The sequence below is a fragment of the Cavia porcellus genome, unplaced genomic scaffold (assembly GCF_034190915.1).
Source record: "Cavia porcellus strain 051 isolate PalLab524CR breed Dunkin Hartley unplaced genomic scaffold, mCavPor4.1 scaffold_27, whole genome shotgun sequence".
Classification (NCBI taxonomy): Eukaryota; Metazoa; Chordata; class Mammalia; order Rodentia; family Caviidae; genus Cavia; species Cavia porcellus.
The window spans coordinates 35131165-35152416 of NW_026947510.1; the positions used below are offsets into that span (position 1 = coordinate 35131165).

Sequence of the window (21252 nt, forward strand, 5' to 3'; positions counted from 1 at the left end):
AAATATTTGTAAAAATTTCTCAAGAATTAGAAGAATATTTAGGAGTCAGCGAATACGTCTCACATACAGACTACTTTTAATGTCTATTTGTTCAAATTAACTGAATAAAGTTTCTGTGCATTGTGTAGGAAAATAACCATTCTTTAGAAAGCTAAAATTGACTCTCTTCTTCAAAGAGTTTCTAATCTCAGTAGAAAAATTTAATTCACTGGGCTTCCAAGGTTGTAATTTTTCTACACAATGACTAGTGAACTTAGAAGAAAACATATGTATGTATTTTGGTTTTCTTTAGCTGGTTTGGTAAGTCACCATTTTCAAAACATACCATTGACTACAAAAGGATCAGAATAACACATCTATTCCTCTTACTAGAAAATCTCTTCCATGCATGTATTCTGTGAAGCTGAATTCCAGGCATCTTTATTGCATGCGAAGAAACCACATTTCTTATCTTCTCATAGTAAAAACTACTGGATACATAAAAAAATTGTAAGCATTTATTGTGATAATTTCTTTAATAGAATTTTTAAAATTTTTGGTTATTGACATCATTTTTAGGAGGTTAGGTATTTTTTTTGAAATTGAAATATTTTATACTCAGTTTAAATATAGGCAAACTGAGGAACAAATATTAAACCTTTACATATTTTTCATTAAAATTTAAATTCAAAGTGTCTACTAGGAAAACTTGACTAGTGGGCTCCTGCCTCACTAGTGCAGTGTTACATATTTATATTAATATATATGAGATTAAGAGCATATAATGCATTTAAGGAAATATCTACATGAATTTCAAAATACAAGTTTTCTGTGTTGGTATGGAGTGTATATATATCAGTATGTTTGTATGTATTTGTTGGTTTATCCAGGTAAAGTATTTCTATAGCCTTACTATGATATTTGCTTGTGTGATAAGTAACAATACAGAAGTGTCTAAATGTCTATTAATAATTGTTTACTTATTTACTTCTTTTGGTTCTATGTGAAACTTGTATTTTAGAATGTGAATACGTGTTTCAAAAACACTGTCAGTGGTTTGGATAATAAATCTGCCATTATAAAATGTTTTTTCATTTCCAATGACAATTCTTTTTTTAATGAGAGATATCAACTATATTAGTCTTCCACTGGTTGCAATACATAGTGCATGTTTTTCCTCTCTTTAACTGTCATCTTTATACTTACGTTAAGGGAATATCTCATTAAGGTAATGTAAAGATATTTTAAAAATAAATAGTTTATACTAATGAAATATTACTCCATACATTTTATATTTCTATATAGTACTAAATATACTGTTTATGTATATATTTATACATATGTAAGTAATTATTAATTATAATTTTCTGTAATTATGTAAATTTAATATACTTTAAGTATTCTTTTATTAGTGTCCTCCATTCACTGCATGTATTGTTTACACATGCAAGTTCTAATGAATTAGTGATTTTATCCTTTTCCAAATGCTGAAGAACATCTTAATATTTTCAAAGACTCGCTTTTTCCCTGAATTCTGTTAGTACATTTATTCAAATTTGAAACTTTGCCATTTATATTTTATCTGTTCAATGTCTACATAGATATAACCACATAATGTCTTTTATTTTCCTTTTTGTGTATGCTGTTTTCATTGACCATAATTCTTTCAAAGAATTATGAAGATCATTATTTCCTTTAGACTCAGTAGACAACTATGTGTCTCTATTTTTCTTAATCCCTTGAAAGTAAATCTATTTGCATATGATATTAAAAGAATATTTTCTCTTAATAACTTTCAATGTATTCATCTGTCTGAAGGTACTAGGAGTAGATATCATCTTTAGCCAAATTAATTACTGCACTATATATTTAGCTTCTCTCTATATATATCATGAAGAGTACATTCTAACTACTCATGCTGAGTAATTTTGGTTTATCTTTAAGTTTTTACTATACGTTTATCTGAGCATAGAGTTCACCCTTTTCTTTAATTGAACAATAAAATCTTACAGACTCATTGCTGAATATGTGATTCATGTTGACCAAAATGTCTTTATGTTGCACATGACTACAAAGTTATCCAGCTTTATGTATTAAATGGATTTAAATTCCATTTTTGTAGATTTTAGAAAGCTAAAAATTTAGATTTGCCTGATCTCGATATTGCGGAGTTTGTAAACAAAGTGACTATTCCTTGGAGTGACAGATAAGGAGTATTCCTGCATTTTTTCAATGCAAGAGGAAGAAAAAAGAAAATAATTCTATTGGAAGCAAACCAAATGAATTAAATTTGAAGCTTTGTTTTTCTTTAGGTTCATTTATCATTTTAGTTTGTTTTAGAAGCTTAATTTGTCTACCATGCTCATTTTTACATGATATTGAAATTAAAAAAAATTTTTCCTCATCATATAGTTCTCTTGGACTATGTCACTTACAAGAGATATTCCTGTTAAATATAGACAATTATGACTAAAGGGTTACGAGCAATTTAGTGAGGGGTCATACAGCATTTCAATCTCTAGCAAAATGACAGTTGAATATTATGAAATTTATTATCCAGTCCAGAGACATTTATTTTTGTCAGGGAAAAAATAACTTATTTATAAATAACTAAATTACAAACCAGACATGATGGCACACACCTGTAATCACTACACTTCAGAAGCCAAGACAGTAAGATCACAGTTCACACCCAGCCTGGAACATGGTGAAACTGGAGCAGGACAAACAATAAAAGAAGTAGCAACAGGAGCCTAAAAGCTGCATTTCAGGAACAGAGCAGGAAATAACCTATACAAGACTGAACTTCCAAAATGCTTCTCAGGATCTTCCAAGGAAATTGCAAGATCCACCATTATACAGGTAAAGCATTTAATCAATCCTCAATGTGACTGTTGCAGGACATGCTGTGGGATTGTGGGTTAAAAGCAGGGAAGGAGCACACATGATTTTCATGTGTTAAGATCACAGTTTAAAGTTGGGACATAGTGTTATAGTATAAAATTAACTAATTCATTGTTAAAATTACCAATCTGCTCAACAACTCATGAAGTAGTCCCTTTAGTAGAACTTTGATGGGATGGAAAATTAGTATTGCAGATGTGGTTGGAGTCCAAGTGACGATTTCCTGTGCATGTGGCTTCTCTTGTATGTACTTTTCAGAAAGTGAATTCTGTCTTCATTTCTCATTGTTTCCATTTTATTCTCTGTGGACTTTGTCACCTCCAGAGAAGCTCATTGCTGGGATCCCAGGAATCATCTGCTTTGCTTCAATGGGCACAACTGTCAAGGTGCCACCTGGGGTGGGTCTGGGCAGCACCTTCTCTCCACAGGTGACACTTCCAAGTTCCTCTCTTGGTGAGGCTGGCCCCTTAAATAGCAGTTGAGACTCAAGTGGCAGTGGATGGGAGGCAACTCTAGAGACTCCCCTTGAATGTAAAACAATTATTGTGACTTTGATTATTTGGAGACTTATTTTTTAAACTGATATGTAGAGAGCTGGCTATGGTATTTCCTTCTCTCTTCAATTGGCTCTAAGCATTGCAAATAAGGCTAGCCCAGGTGCTGGTGTATAATTTCTAAATCCAACAGACAGTCTTTTCTCCTCACATAGTGTTCCCAGTTTGGGATATGAGCACAGCAGGATGTTAGTGCCAGTCAGTTCTGGGAATGTCAACTGGATAAGAGCCTCAAGGTAAAGAGGTTAAGATTTTACATATGAAAAACCAAAGCAACAGCCTCCCAAAACAATTCTGTTGCTACCTTAATTAGATGATGTAAATTGATCCTTCTGCACATCACTTTCTCTCACCTGGCTAGCCAGCTCCAGTTACTCAGTAATTCAGTCATCCTCACTGTCACTCATTCCTCAGCCACCCTCCTTCTTACAAGATAGTGAATTCTGGGAGAGGCCTAACATCTGGGCCTTGTCTGCACACACTCAAGGGAACTGGATTTAGGCTGCCTAGGCTGCCTTTAACTTGGAATCTGTCTTGGTGTTTTTTATTCTCTAGCCGTGTGTTGCCTTAAAGGAGGTAGATTGGAATTAACTTGCTGAGATTCCAATAATGTCTCAGTGGGATTGTGAGGAAAACTAAAAAGAGGATTACAATACTTGGGTGACTGCACACAGTATTTGGGATTACAACAGCAGTGTCCCAATGGTTTGCAAGACTGGAGGTGGGGTTGTCATCTCAAGAATTAGCTAAGGAAGAGAAAACCCCTAGAGAAGAGAACGGCCAGGCTCATGGGCTGTCCCCTTCATGGCAACTTGCTCTGACAAGCACCCTGACATCTAATCTTTAGAAGAGGGCCTTGGCACTCTCTTATGAACACAGAAGATCTTTCTGCATGTAACACTAACACTTTAGAATGCTGATCATGTCATTGCAAGAAATACAGACTGAGGGGAGGAGTAAAGAAAGGAGAAATGCCTTTCCGGGACATGTGACCCTCAACTTCCGGTGAGACCTCACCTCCTAACAGCGTATCAACCATTCCCCTGGTAATACAGTTACCTTCTAAAGGTCCTTTCTCTAAGACCCTGAGGCTTTGGGGGACACCCCAGTTCTTAACCATAGCATTGTTTATTACTAATTTTGTGAGTTTTATCATGAAAGGATGCACAGTTTTGTCAAGTGCTTTTGTAACATCAGTTGAGATAATTACATTATTTTCTCCTTTTAGGATGGTTCATTACTCTGGTGATTCTTCTATGTTGAACCATTCTAGTGTAAGTCTACTTGGTCATGATGTATTATTCTTTAAATATTCTCCTAAATTTTGTTTATGTGCTTACTGTTTAAGATTTGGTATCAATCAGTGTAGTGCTAGTTATATATAAAATGTGTTTGGAAGTGTAGGAACATATAAAGCAAATATTGATGAAATATGTCATATGCCAGAATTTAATATGATTTATGTACTACCATAAAACTATAGTATTCTATATTTGCCTGTATTTCCATCTTTATCAGAGAGCTTATATATGCTTTTTTTGATTATACAGTGTCCTATTGTTCAAACTTGAAGAATTCTTGGCATTCCTTGGGGAGTACATCTAGAGGTGAATTTATTCAGTTTTATTCACTTGAAAAAGCCTCGATGTCTCCATTTTTGTTCACAGCTTTGACAGGTATAAGAACATTATTTGAAATTTTATTTCCAATCAGAATTTTGAATAGTTCACATTTGTCTCTCTGGTATGAAAAGTTTGTTGTGAAAAATTCATTAATAATCTTATGGGAGGTCCCATCAACTGAGAAAAATACTTTTCTCTCCAGCATTTTCTGTCTATGACTTGGTTAATCTAATTATAACATATCTCAGTGTATTTCCAGTTTTAGCTTAGCTGCATGTAATTGAGCTGACTTTTTGCATCCATTTTCTTTCTTTCATTTGAAAAATTTTCAGTCGGTATTTCTTTAAACAAACTTTTTTGATCCTTTATCTTTTTCTCCTGAAGCTCTCATAATGCATATAATTATCTTTTTTGAAGTGTTAAAGTTCTTTTTTCCCCATTGTTCAGCATCCTTCTTTTAATTTACTACTTCTGACTCAATGGTTTCAAATCGACCTGTGTGTTGATTTTATGCTTGATCAAGTGTATTTTTCATTCATGTAGTGAAATTTTCTGTGCAGTTGTTGTATTTTTCAATTCTAGAATTTGGTTTAGTTCTTTTATTTAAAAAAAGATCTCTGTTAAGAGTTAAAGATGAGAATATTATTTTCATTTTGTTCATACATTAATTACCTGATATTTTTAGTTGTCTCACTGACTTAGCTTGTCATCTATTTTTAAAATTATAATTTTGAAACATCTGTCAGGTAATAATATGTCCTACTGTGTTGCTTTCGAGAAACTCATTTTGTTCCTTTCATTGGGCCATGTTTACCTATTTTCTAGTAGATTTTGCAATTTGTGCTGAGATTTGAGCATTTTAAAAGATATCCACCCTTTCTGTTCTTCATAGATTCGCTTTGTACAGGGAATATTTTTACCAGTCAACCCAGATACAAGTTCTGGAGATTCTTAGATGCCTTTTCTGCAGTTCAGGCCTCTGTTGAAGAGGCTAATTCTCCTTGAGCTTCTAAGCTCTTGCTCCCTCTTGTGGTTCTCTGTGTTACTGTTGTCTCTCTGATGCTATCATAGTCTCTTATGCTTCTCTTTGTTTTCCACAGCCCCCAGGCATCCAGCGTAGATGGCTATTTTACTCATTTTTCTAAGTTGTGCGAAATGAAGCAACTTTTCTCTTAGAAAATCTCCAAAAAACCTCTTCAGCATCTGTCTCCCAAAACCCAGGACATTAAATATGTATCCCAGTCTTCTCTCTTTCAAGTGAAAAATTTGAAGCTGGAATTTTTCTTCCAATTATGTAGCCCTCGGGAGAGCAGGAGACTATGACATGTAAATGAAGCAAACCTTCCTTGCTTTCTGGTATGTTCTTGGCTTAGCACTTACCTTTATGCTGCTGTCTCTTACTGGGTTTGCAGTTTGTGTAAATGTAGTTTTGTTTTTACATAGTTGTTTCCATGGAGGGAACTAGAACCTGTGTTTGGTATTCTATAGATAATGCTACTCCCATTAGCTATAAACAATGTACTTTTTATTTTCTTCAAGAACTATGCAAGTATTTACTTAACATTATTTTTAAATCTTTATTTGTATTAACTTTAAAATGTGTACACTGACACATTATAAATTTCTCAAGCTTCTATTATTTAATCATAGTAAAGAATTTATAAATTATAAATAATGTTATTTTAAAATCTTCTAAAAATGAGAACTCAGTAATTCAGAGTTTCGAACTATGCTAATAGATCCCCATATTCATGGGAAATATACAAGATATCCTGAGAGTGTAGATATTACTGAACCCTATACATGTAAAGTTTTGTCCTACATATAGATATGTAAGGTAAAGATTAATTTAAAAGTTAGTCACATCATGAGCTTAATTACTTAATAATAAAATACAAAACCTATAAAACATATATGGTCAACAAGACCTTGACTCATATTGGCAGATGACATTGACAAAGGATCTAGAAGGTTCCACACATAGTTCCAAAAATAATCCCTAAGAATTCTTAATTGGACTTGATTAATCCATCTATCTATATCTATCTATCTATCTATCTATCTATCTATCTATCTATCTATCTATTACAAATAGGCCTCACTTTAACTTAGTCTTAAACAGCCAGCAGAAAAGTCTAACTAAAATAACATAAAAGAATAATAGTATAGTCTGGCTATAGGAAAAGGGCTCCAGTTGTTAAACTGGTCCCTACTGGAAGTCTCTGGCTATCACTGTAATTTATCACTATACAGGCTTAGTGAAATTAGAAATTCTGAATGGTTGTTATAGGAGCTCAAGAAGAATCTTTAAATTCCTTGGCTGAAACTGTGCTTGAAAACCACAGACTTTTCCATCTTCTTATGGCTGAAACAAGAAGGACTTCTGCAGCAATAAATGAAAACGTTTTGTCTTTGAATGAATAACTCACATCAAGTAAAAGAAAAACTTAAAACATTACAAATATTGGTTTGATAGATAACACCCATGAACAAGCAGGTCTAAGACCCAGCTGGTTACAATGCTTACTCTGATTCTTTTTTTAAAAAATTGTATTTAAAGAAAGACTAAATCAAACAGAAAACAAGTAGAAATAATACATACGTTTAGAGAAAAAAATAAACAGTAAGAAATCACTAGTTGATGTTTACCTATTGTCGTTTTACAAACAGTGTTCAAGATACAAAAATGGAACATGTAAAGTGGAATTAAAACAGAGAGACTGCACACAGTTCTGTTCAACTGTCCAACAAAAACTTAGTAACATGGTTGTCAATCGTATACGCTTAAACATACACGCAGTTATCCATATCTTCATTTATGTTGAGATTAAACAAATTAAAGCAGGTTAAAATCAGTCTGAACAAAGAATAATAGTATTGCTGGATTTCACTTCATGAAACTCCGTATCAGCACTGGGTACAGTAGTGTCTTTTTTAAAACAATTTAATTTAAAGAAAGACTAAACAAAACAGAAAATGGGTAGAACTAATATATAATTTCAAAGAAAAATATAAACAGTAAGAAATCACTAGTTGATGATTACAGATTCTCTTCTTACAAAGATCCTAAGGTGGAGCATATAAAGATCCTAAGGTTTTTCAAGATCCTAAGGTGGAGCATATAAAGTAGGGATTCAAACAGTGAGATTGCAACCAGTTCTGTTCAGCTATCCAACAAAAACTTAGAAATATGCTTCTCAGTCCTTTACACTTAAACATACATGATGTTATCCATATCTTCAATTATATCTTCAATTACATAATCTTCAATTATATCCTCAATTATGTTGAGATTGAGTAAACCCAAGCAGGCTAATATCATTCTGAATAAAGAATAATACTATTGCTGGGTTTCACATTATGACACTCCAGGATCAGTGCTGGGTATTTTAGTGTCTCTTTTTCTTCAAAATATCTGTTCATTTCATCATGTGTCATAAGATCAGTTCTCATAAACTGTTTATAGATTCTACACATACCTGAGCCTTAACATGTATTTCTATCCTTTCTATATTATAGGGAGAAACAAAACAAAGCAAGGCAAAACAAAACATATTCCTATAAACACATGAAATGAAATAAACATATAAGACTATTGTACAAAGTTGTCTACCATGGAGAAAAATAGAGTTCTACCATAGTTCCTGTGTTGTCTCTTGTTATATCCAATAGAAATGGCTATATCTTCAGACATAGTAGAATTGAATATATCAGTACATAACAGTATTAATAAAAACACAACTTTGTATATAGTATAGAGCTTCAAAAACTGGCAGTTATCAAATCAGAATGTGTATTGTAGAGTCTTGTCACCTTCAGTGCCTATACTCTCAGACTTGATACTATGAATCATATCAGTTTTGAATAAAATCTCTGCCTCATTTCTGTTGTGCTCTTTTTCCCGTCATTAGTTGTGTGCTTATCTTCTTCATTCTGTTTTCTGCTCCATTCATTGAGGCCTCTCTGCCTCTGTTCATGGAATCCTAGTACTTTTCTCTCTCTCTAGAATACCCTGCAGTATTCTCTGTAGAGCTGGATTGGTGGTTGTGAATTTCCCAAGTTCCTCTTTGTCTTGGAAGCATCTTGTTTCTCCATTAATTTCTAGAGCCAGTTTATCAGGGTGTATCAATCTTGGATGGAAGTTATTTTCTTCCAGGGCTTGGAATATTTTGCTCCAGGCTCTTCTTGACTTGATGGTTTGTGTTGAGAAGCCTGCTGTAATTCTGATTGACCTTCCTCTGTAGGTTATCTGTTTCTTCTCTCTAACAGCTTTTTAATATTCTGTTCTTACATTGAATTTCTGGGATCTTTAGTATTACATGCCTAGGTGTATCTCTGCTTTGGTTATAGATGGCTGGAGTTTTGTATGCCCCTTACATCAAAATATAATTTCCTTTTCCTATGTTTGGGAAGTTTTCCTTCATTATTTCTGCGAACAACCTTTGTAGTTCATTTGTTTGTATCCCAGCTTCTTCATTTACAATCTTTATTCTCAAGTTATAGATCCTTTTGTCATCTTCTAGCCTTTGTCTTGTTACTGCTTGTTTCCTTTTATTTCTAAAAAGTTTTTCCTCTCATAATCCCACATTGCAAAATTGTCCTCCAGTTTGGGTAATCTATCCTTAGCATCTTTCAAGCTGATTTGCCATCTTTCCATAGATTTTTTTAAATTTCCAGGTGATTTCTTTGAATCTGCTTCATGTAATCTATATTTTTTATATTGTTCCTCAAATAGTTCTCTCCTGTGTTTGAGTTCCTCCCTTTTTCCATCTGTGTCCGCTTGAGGGCTGACTAATACCTCTTTTATGAACCTTCTTATATCTTGCTTTATTTGGCTAAGTATTTCACTTTTGAACTCATCTACGAGGTCCTGAATATATCTCTTTATGTCCACTGGCACTGTGTCTGATATTGCATGTTTTTGCTATTTTCATTCCCCTTTGTATTTACCTGTCCTGGGTCAGTGTTCTCAGGGCTGGAGCCTGGGGACTTTTTGTTGTTGCTGCCTCTTCCCATCTTTTTTGCTTCTTCCAGGAGGCCCCAGTTTCTTTCTTTGTTGGTTAAAATTCTTCTGAAGCACATTGGCTAGATGATCTTTCACAGTGCAGTGTGCCAGTGAGTTGCACACAGGAACAGTAATGCTGCTGTGTCCTGCACTACTATATTATTTTGTGCTGCCACCCCTCGAGACCAGCCAAACTTCCAAGGCCCCACTGGGCCAGTGTGGTTAGTGTGCACCACCACTGCAGGGACTTGATCTCAGATAACCTATTGGGTCTCAGCTGGGTCATGTGACCCAGGTCTAGCTCACTCCACCAATCCTGTTTGGTAAGGGAACAACTGACTGAAATCACTGCAACACCTTGTACTTGCCAGTCCTGCCCTGTCCCAAATGTCATCCGCCAGAGACCCCCTATTTATGGAATGGCTCCACTCCCCTTACTCACCACATGTCCATGTAGGCACCCTGCCAACTCAGCCCTCCTTTTGCTGGTCAACCCTTGAACTCAATGTAACTGAGCCTCCAGTGAGTCGAAGCGACTGGACCTTGGACAGCTCCATAAATCATGGCGGGACTCTGGCAAGTCGCAGGGGGATCCCGGCCAGTCTTGCAGGGACCCTGGCCAGTCGTGGTGGGACCTCAACCAGTTGTGATGAGACCTCAGATGGCTAGAAAGACACCTTAATTTCTTCTTGGGATGAGAGAATTCATCTCCCTCTTTTTGGGGCTCTGCACTCTGTATTATGTTGAATTCTAAGTTGACTATCCCAGGGAGCTTTTATAGCCAGTTGTGATCTATCCGTCATCTTTGCTCCTCCTCCTTTACTCTGATTTCTTAAGAAGAATGTCTAGACTTGGGTCCTTTCCTCCAATTTGTCTTTTTTATTCTGGCTATTTGGGGGAGGAAATACAATCTTAATGCTTGGTAAAATTTGTTTCTTCTTACCCCAGAAGCTGTTAAACTCCAAATGATCACATAGATGGAACTAACAGTGAAAGTGTTGGACTCATAAAGTGAATATGACTTTTACCCAAGTCCCTTTAGATTAGCTCTCTGGAGAAAGTCCCAGACTGCCATATACCTTACATTGATATTCCTGAGCTAAAAGTATCCAGATTCAGTCTTTCCCCTTGTTCTCAAGGGCAGTTTTGAATACTTCAGAGAGGAAAAATGTAAAGATTTGTGAGCTTATGAGTAAGACAGCTAGCAAGGAGAAAGGGACTGAGAGAGAGTTAAATGACCAGCCATACTGATACTGGTAAGATTTAAAATAAGAATAGAGAATAAGCTAGGACTTTGGACCCAGGATGAACTTTCTCAGGCAACATAGAGAGCAGGGCTTATACTAAAGGAAATGGTATTCATTCCCTACTAAACTCCTGAATTCTGAGGAATTTAAAATATAAAATAACGATTGTTTGTTTTGATTATTTTTTCTCTAAAGTTCGTTTTCTTTAAACCCTTCATGTTGAAGAACTGAGTTAGAAAACATGAGTTTCAACAAGCCATTTTAAAATCTACAGAGTGATCCATGATGGGTGGCCACTAAACAATTGAGCACCTCCTATGATTTGCTTATCTATATGTATCCATGGAAAGAAGGGTCATCCACTCAGGACCCCTCCTGGAAATCCAGAAGCTATTCTTCTCTCCAATAAAAATCTCCTGACCTCCAAAAAATAAGTTATGTGATACTCTCTCTTGCTGGTGATGGGAGAAGCTGTTCACTTTATAGCATCTGGGAAGCTAAGAGGAAGAGTGGAAGAGACCAGAGATGCACAGTCCTTTTGGAATATGTGCCTTAAATAGCCTGAGATCTCCACCAGGTCCCACTCTTAGTAATTCTATCATCACCCAATAACACCATGAACAAGGGGCAAGTTCTGTAACACATGAACTTTGAGGACATTCTAGATTCAAACAACAGCAATGATTAATCATAGGAAACCGAAATTACAGACAGTAAATTAAAAAGGAGCACTGAATAAGTCAGAATTCAGTTAGAAGACAGAACACAGGAACTTTAATGTAAAGTTTCTCTATCTATAGAGAGTAAATTACTAAGAGACAATCAAAGAAAACTACAAATACCTTAGTTCTCAAGGTATTAGTACTAGGGGAGAATACTGAAAGACAGTACTCAAAGAAACATGATTTTCAATGGAAGATTAGACTATAAAAAGGTTTTAGACCTCAATGAAGACAGTGTTATTGGATTCCCCTGGGGTGAGGGAATTCCTTGGCCATCTGAGTGAAGCTGGTGAGAACAGAAATCACGTGACTGGTGACAGACTGGCCAGCAGGAAGTGCCCCTTGACACAGTGCCAAAAGGATGGAGCATGGGGGACTGAGAAACCACAAATGGGAGATGACAACAAAAACTTACTGTCCTGTGGACATCTGGTTGGCAACTTCACCATAAGAAATAAGGGAGAAAAAACATGAAAATAGTCTAAAGATGAGACAAGAAAGAAAGTTCCTTTACCTTGCAGTCTCTATCCAGAATCTTTTACTGTTTAAATATGTTTTAAGGTATCAAGGGAGAAAAGCACTGCACATAGGTCCTAGCTCCATTGTCTCAGATGGTATAATTCAGGTTGCAGGATAGATTTGGCACTGAGAGGCAATAATTCACTGGTACACAGGTTACCTTGCAACAACTTCAAGATTGTATTGTAATAGTCATTGTGCCTGCCCCCCTTAAAGAATGCAATTAAAAAACATCTTCTGAATATGTTTTCTTACATTATGTTCAATGGTAATTTCCATTTCTGGTAGAGATTGGAAGTGCATAACAACTGATGTTATTAGATATATATCTTCTTTTTTTCCTACACTGGACTTTAGATATTTGAGAAGCTGTTCTGTTTTATTAAGTTCTCTTCACTCTCTTTCTGGTGGATAAAAATGTTAAATAAAAAAGATTTCAAATGACATGTATTTGTATTAGTCAAGTATATATTTACTCACCAACAGGACCACAGTTTGGAAATTTAATAGTTCAGGAATATTTTTACCATAATTCATTTTAAATAAAAATAGTGCCTATTTTTATTTGAAAAATAAATTATGTTTCATAAATATTTATCTCTCTGAGAAGTATCCTCTATATTCTGCATATTTTTCTTTATATTCAAGTAGTGAAAATGAATGAATGCTCGACTAATTTTATAAAATATAGATACATAAATTATAGTTGCTTCCAATAGTTAAAGTTATATAACAAACTACCAAGAGTACATAAATAGTCAAGCTGTGACTAATTTCATGACAGTTGAAATTTTAAGTTTTTAACGATGAAGAGGCTGAAACATACTTTCCTGCCAAAGCTCGTCTTTTAGTCCGTACTCTATTGCTATAAAAATATCATAACACTGAGAATTTATAGCAGAAGAATATTATTTTGGCTCATGATTCTGAAGACTGAAAAATCCAGCAATATAATGCTGGCATTGGCTCAACTTTTGATGAAGGCTTCATGCGTCATCATAAGAAAGTGAAAAGACAAGGAAGTGAACACAAATTAGATAGGACTTCACAAAAAAGAAACTAATTTCTTTTCACAGCCTAATCTTTTTTAAAATCTCCACTACCTTTCCACAACATTATAGGGTGTGGGATAGATTTCACAGGTGAATCCAGATAAGCTATCACTTCTAATACATAGTAGTGAGACAAACATTTTCCTCCAAGAGAAAGAAAATAGGCCAAAAGATGGGGTGATAGTCCTCATTGGGAGGCAGACAACATTGAGGTAGATAATAATCTTAAAGATTTAAGGACAATCATTCACACCATATTCCATCTTCTTGGAGACACTGGGAAGTCAGGACTCCCAAAATGTCAAGCAGCTTCATTGTTATGACTTTGTTGCTTTCAATTCATGTTTTAAGTCTCTTGGGTTTTAGTTGCACATTGGTGGCTACAGTTGTCCCAGACAAGTATTACAGGCTCCCAGTGACTTTACTGTTCTGGAACCAGGCTGCAGCCACACTCTCATGATTCCACCAATCATTGGTACAGTGCAGACTCTATGTGGTAGCACCACTTCTACTTCTGCAGCCAGTTTCTGCTTGGGTCTCCAGGCAATTGGATGCATCCTGTGAAATCTAGGTGGAGGAAGCCATGCTTTCAGGATTGCTGCAATCTGGATGCTTGCAGAGTTAATCCCATGTAGCTGTGGATGCCACTGAGGCTTATTGCTTGCTCATTACAGAGCTAAATCAAGAGCTGCCTCTGGGACCACAACTGAGTGCTACCAAGGTTTAGCTTTTATGCTCTCTGAGCAACAATATGAACTCCACTGGGGCTGCTTAAGTTGTAGTTGTTATAGTCCACCAGCTGCTCCAGAATGTGGGGAGTAGAGTCCTATGTAGTGCTGTGCAGTGAGCCTATGCATGGTGCCCTGGACTCGTCCCCCAAGATCTTTGTGCCCTTCTAAAGCTCTGGGTCTGTGAAGAGAGGATGACTTCACAAACCACCAAAAGGCTTTGGATGCTGCTTTTTAAAAGTTATCTTGAGAATTACCACTTGTCATCAATGGTCATCTTTTTGTAACTGATCACTCTGCCTGCTTGTGCATGGATTTTTAATCTTCACATAGCCAGGCCATGACTTTTCAATGTTTCTACGTTGCACTTTTTAAAAAATTACATATTCTACTCTTAAGTGCTTCTTTTCCTCTCTTACATTGTTCTAGGTAATTAAAGGTAACTAATGTGGCCTCTTTTTACTTCAACTAGAAACCCTAGGTTATTACTCTTAAGTTTTGCCTAACACAAAGCCCCAGGCCATGAACATAATACAGCCGAACTGTGCAAAGATGTTTAATGATTTCCGTCCCTCTAGTTCTCAATAAGACATTCTCATGTATGTCTGAGACCTCAACTGAATGGCCTTTAATTTCTAAGATGATGGGATATTGGGTTTTTTCAGCAACTGCTCTAAGTATGTTAAAATGTAGACTGAATATTAATATATGCTAATGTAAAAAATAAAATGCTTTTAAAAAGTATGCATCATCTTCAGGATTTTTTGCTCTTTTTACATTGTCATTCATGGAAACATCAAGATTATAAAATTTGCACCTAGCTCTAAACAAACATATTTTACTTTAATTTTTCACCAGTTGCCCAGTAGAAACCTCTGACTACATCCGCTTTTAGAAATAACAGCTCAAAGCAAGCGTCCCACTCACTTCCCTGTTTGCTACCACAAAAATGCCTGTGGTCTCAGCACCTCCTCCACGTGGGGCACACAGGAAGAACTTAATGTGCACTAAGCCACGAAGAAGGCCAAGCCTAAGCTTAGTGGTCAAGAAGGACATTTGATAAGGCCTTGGTGGTTCTCATCTGACAAAAATAATTCCTAATTGCTGCTGTGGTGTTAGTTCCCACATAAGTTGAACCAAGATGTTTGCATTACAATTTTTTTGTGGCAAAATTTTTATGAGGTTGGTTATATATATCTCCATATGAAGGCCATACATGTACTTTTACAGTTAAATTATTGTTTCTGCATGAATTTGTTTCTGTTGTTTCTTTAAAATAATATTTTCCTAAAGAAATGCTCCTCAAATCACTAACAGAATTCCCACTGTGACACCTGTAGAAAGAGAGAGTCCGTGCTTGGCATGAGAAATAAACAGAAGTTTCTTTGAACATAGCATTTCTTTGTCTACGTAATTTATTTTTTAAAAAATTACACAGGCATCAATGTAGTGTTTTTCTGTTTATTAATCTTTTCCTACTTTATCAGTTTTGCTTACATATTAATTGTGCCAAAATGGCTCCTGTGCTGAGCGTTATCATGGTATTTATTTAGGAGAACTTATTTTTGTGATTCCTCCATAAATTGAATTGCTAATATTTTTAAATACTAATGTCTGAATTTTTTTACTTCAATATTCTACAGCCCATAAAGTGCTTTACAAATAATATTCATTAAAAGAAGTATTGAATCAATTTGTTTGTTTTCCAAATTTAGCATATCATGACACAATATTTGGTATCCGTCCTTGGTATACAGTTTTGAGATTGATAGTTATATTTTCTTCAAATTTTTATATTAATTATTGTACCTTACCTTAATATTACATCATTTCACACGTTTTGAATAAATTAAACTACACAAGATGTATATTTAATCAGTTTGTCAGTGAAGATCAACTCATATATTATTAATATTTACATGCCAAGGGAATATCTGTCTCTAATTTTTATGCAAGTAATGCATACTTAATAAATGCCCAAATTTATGTTTTTATATTGGTAAAAAATTTTCTTATCATGAACTAGTGGATAGGGTCTCATTTCTTACTTTATCTGCTGTGCTGCCTTGTACATTTTTCTTCTATTTACATGGCTTGCCCTTTTTAGTTTGTCTCTCTGTGCGTGCATTTACTTAGCATAATTTTAACATGGATCAAAGTATCTTACTTAACACCACTTTCTCTCCACCTTTCATAGTGATTTCCCTACCCTTGGGTTCAGTAAGTTAATATATATTTAGGATTATACCTTGGATGTCCCACAATAAAACGTGGGATCATAATTGAAAATGAACTAAATCTCTAAACTATTTTAAGAATACTTGGCATATTATGATGTCCAGAAAATCTACCAAATTGACAAGATATTTTTAATATATCTGTATACAATTATACAGTAAGTTCCACATATATCTATTTCTGTTAGATATATTAATAAATATCTTGTAGTGTTCTTACTGTGATTTTTATGGTACATTTAAAAAATCAATTATTTTCCCACTTAGAAATATAATAATATTTAAAAGATTAAAACTAAAGCAACTCAATTATTATAAACTCAGTTATAGTAGGTGGTTGTTAAAACATTTTTGTTTTCTACACAGATGAACACTTCACTGGGAAACATTTTCTTAATTCCTGAGCTGTTATCTCTTTATTTTCTTGAGATCTTCTTAAGTGTTTACAACACAAATGGAAATAAGTGATCTTAGGAGTCATTTTATCCTCACAATTTTCTAATAAAACAACTGAGACAATCGAGTTAAGAATATTAAATCCCCTATGTGTGCTGGATTGCTTTAATGATGGAAAGATATTGAAGGATGTCATTTCTATTTTGCTGTGATGTTCTATTTCTTACCTATGCTTTATAGCAAATTATACGTGAAGACTTTTTATTCTAGAGGGAAATTACTATTCTAACCTGAAATAATCACCCTTTGATTTTTTTTGGTACTGTTTTGGGATACTCATGTGTGAGATGGATTGTTCCTTTTGTTTAATTTATATATCCTTGTCTTGTTTTGGCATCAAAGTAAGTCAGTGTTCAATGAAATAAATAGCATCTATGCTGTTTTTCCTCCTGTTGTCTGAAACATTACCCACTGCCGCAGCCTCCCAGAGTTCTGCGATACCAGTCTAACGTAATGTCCTTCTGTGATCCATTATGCCACCTCGAGTACTGCATTACATTTAGTTGTTAAGTCTCTTTAGCCTTCTTTTGGCTGTGACAGTTTCTTTATCGTTTTTCAGCACAATACAAATTACAAATAAAAAAGCTAAAAATCAGAATAGTTTTGATTATACTTTTATTTTGTATAAGATTTGTTGCTGTCATTCTGCCAAATTAAAAGAAAGTTATAAAAAGTTATAGCTACAAGGAAAAAGGTAGACATGGATCTATGGCATTCACATGAATCATAGCTAAATGAATATTGATCATAAACTGATAATTATTTAAGCTATACTTATGACAACTCATCATGGAATTGATTTGGATATGTCTTCTAATTTCATAATGAAAAGCACATCGTGTGTGTGTGTGTGTGTGTGTGTGTGTGTGTGTGTGTGTGTGCTTTTCTGTACAGGGGCACAAAAGATATCCTTCTGTCACTCTAGCCTGCCTAATGAAGTGTGCTTGGTTCCATTCAAATTAATAAGTATGTTCACAGATGACCCAAGACTTTTTCTTCTCTGCTTGCTTTCATGTAATTATTTAACCATATTTTTATGTTTACTTTTGATTTAGAAATAGATTATATAATCCAATATTTTTCTCAAAACTCTAATTTTCATCATTAAACTTATCATTTTTAAGTCCTAAATATTAGAAGTTAACATTGATCAGTCAAGGGGTAGCCACAGCTCCCTCAAATTAAAATTTTTGTGCAGCCATAAAATGAAAGTATTGTGATTTGTATTACATCTTCTTCACAGGAAGAGATTAGAATAATTCTTGTCATGTGTTTCTTGTGTATTGAAATCAACCAGCCAGTTCTACTTTCAATTTTAAATTAGGAACTCAGAGTATGTCTAAAGTGTTTAGTTCTATGGAAGCCTTTTATCCACCAGACTCAGGATCTTCCTTCTCTAAGCAGGTGTGTGTGTTGGGGGAGGCTATGTTTCAAGCTCAGATCATGTTGTAATATAAGACAATTCAAATTATTTATTAGGTGTTTGAATTGAAGTGCTGATGGCCAAGAATACTTACCATTTCTGAGGTTTATTCTATCATGGAATCCAATGATAAGCAGTTAGGATATTTACTAAAGAAATGGAAGTTAAAATTGTTGCAGTAGGAACAAGGTTTGTCACTAATCATAACTATAAGAATGACTCCTTACATTTGGAATCGGAAAGATTGCGTTTCATGGTGAATTCTTACATATATTTTCTTTTGGAATATACAGTATACAAGATGAAATAAGGAAATAAGTCATATCCATTTGTTCTAAATACTGTAATCAAATGTGATTAGTTTTTTTTAAAAACTAAATTGTATACACATTTAACAAATAGTTATTTCTTTGAGAGCTCTGCTAGACTTTGTAAAGCATTATTTATATATAAGCATATTTGAGTTCATGTCTGTTCATGATAGTGATGATAATGTGTTACTATTGATAATGGTGATGATACGGACAATGTTGGATTAAAATGTGATGGGTAATAATATCCAATAAAAGTGCATGCATCTTTCATAAGATTATCTTGAAAGAAACCAATTATCACAAAATAAGATAAAAACTACAAACAGAAGACTACATTTGTTTTTCATATCAGTGGTATCAGGTATCCTTGATTAAATTTTTTAATGCTGGTGAACTCAAAATACCTATTATGTACTCCGTGATGTTTTGAAATAATTGATCACTGTCTGCAAACCAAGATAGAATTATAAAATTATTTTTACTTGGATTTATGTGAATTATTTTCATTTAAAATTTTTAAAGATATGTATCTGTAGAATTTTTGAATGTTATCTTTCCAATCAAAAGATTTCATTTTGTCACCAAAATAATCTGTAAAAAATAAGTGCTCAATGTGGTTTTTTTCAAGACTCTTTTTGTGGGTGGAAAACTTTAGATTCACTGTATTGAATGTGCACTCATCACTCCATACCGGGGCCGACTTATGAATGAAGTTCACCACATCTTGGTAACGTACTTCTATTTCAATATGTGCTTCTGCTTTTGTATATTTTGTAAGTAGGCAGATTTTATTTTAAATCAAAAGTTTAAGAAATTTTTCTCTCCATATTTCATCATTCACCACTATTGAAATCATTCACAATTTTAACTAAGTTGAAATATGAAATGCCATTAGGATTTGGAAGCAGAAAACTTGAATTTTAATAAAAATATTTGCCACTTTTTGGCTTCAAGACAGGAGTAATCCAGAGTTCTTATACACTTTCATTTTTTCTATCAAATAGTAAAATAAAACATGTCATATTTATCTTAATTAACTTCTAAAATATTCAAATCAAGTTACAAATAATATGAAAATATTTTTTACCCTAAAAGACTAACACATTACTCTTGATTAATGGCATGATATCAAATAATCAATATGATTTTTGAAATCATTAATATTCAATTTCTTCATCCATAAAATTATACTTACCATCTTTTCTTCAGGTTTAATAGTTGAATTGTATGAATGCAATGTTTAAGTCTAATTTTTAGGTACAAATTAATTAGTATTATATCAATTATAAAAGACTTAAATCTTCAGAATTTAATATTTTAATACAAATGATTTCATTTTCTTCATAACCAAGATTCTTAATTTTTCTTTATGCAAAAGCTTTAAATTCAATTTTAGTCTTTGTATATTCTCCACTATCAAGAAAATTAGATTCACATGTATTTACCAAATATTTCTATACAATTGACATTGCATATGCTAAGTCCATCATACCTTATTTTTTAAAAAAAACATCTCTAATGGAACATGTTATATCATGTACAGATGCAGATACAAATTCTCTATGATGTGTGTGACAATTATATGTACCTAAAATTTACCATTGAAAACTGTCAAAGAAACAAAAAAGAATTAGTAAAACAGAAACAAATTTTTAAATTAAACTGTGAAATACATATCACTACCATATTTTAAATAAAAGAATGAGCTTTTACTTTTACTTTTACTCTCAAGGACCCTTTCTGTATGTTAAAACTGGACGCAGTGTGGAGAAACCCTTAAAGTAATTCCTTTAGATTTTCCTTTCAAACTTTTGAATTACTTTGCCGGTCAAAATAAGAAACTGAAGACAGTTCCAGAAATGCGCTTATTTCTATGGGCAGCTTAATCTGCTCTTTCTTCTCTATGAGGTCTTTAGAAACTGCCTCCTACTGGTCATTCTTGTCAGAAGCAGCTTATGAGATTTTTTTTCCAGGACAAAACATTTTAAAGTGCTAGTTTTGCATATGGAAATACAATATATGCAAAAAATAAAGTTTAAGAGAAACATAATGAATCAAAATCTGTAAAAAGAAAGCCATGTTATCCTTTAGCAAGGATACTGATGGGAAGTGTATTCACAGATATGTCTGGTTGAATATTAGAATGTCATGGCCTCAGTGGCTGCAGTGACAGAACTCATACTGGCTTGAACTGTTTTATCCTAAAGATGAGAAAACTGAGTGATCACAACCTTCAACGAGCAACACGTAATACTTCTGAAAGGAGGCAAAAACACAAATCTTCACTGATTACAGGCAGATGTACGCAAAATGGTAAGTCATACATTCCATTTGATACCTCTCAGTGTACTGAGGTGAATGTTGGAAATGATTTGATTAAATCAACAACAATCACTCAGTTTATTTTACCTTCACGATAAAGCAGAGAGATGACATTTACTGTAATAGAAACTTAAATACAAAATAAAATTAGAATAAGTGAGGTTTTTT

The 21252-nt window shown here is 34.0% G+C and overlaps 1 protein-coding gene across 10 annotated transcripts in view; it reads left to right on the forward strand.

The window, feature by feature from the left end:
• The window catches only part of LOC100722817 (NKG2-D type II integral membrane protein-like), a 35951-nt gene that overhangs the window by 2119 nt on the left and 12580 nt on the right, over positions 1–21252 (forward strand). The window contains exons 2-4 of one of the 10 annotated variants that reach the window (XM_063238198.1): positions 2606–2841; positions 19391–19489; positions 20970–21075. In XM_063238198.1, coding sequence (XP_063094268.1) covers positions 19466–19489; positions 20970–21075 — 130 coding nt within the window. In that variant the 5' untranslated portion in view covers positions 2606–2841; positions 19391–19465. Of the gene's footprint in view, positions 1–2605; positions 2842–4690; positions 4712–18088; positions 18430–19390; positions 19490–20969; positions 21076–21252 lie in introns of those variants that run through there. The other 9 variants (XM_013153211.3, XM_063238196.1, XM_013153212.3 and 6 more) reach the window with 9 other exon arrangements.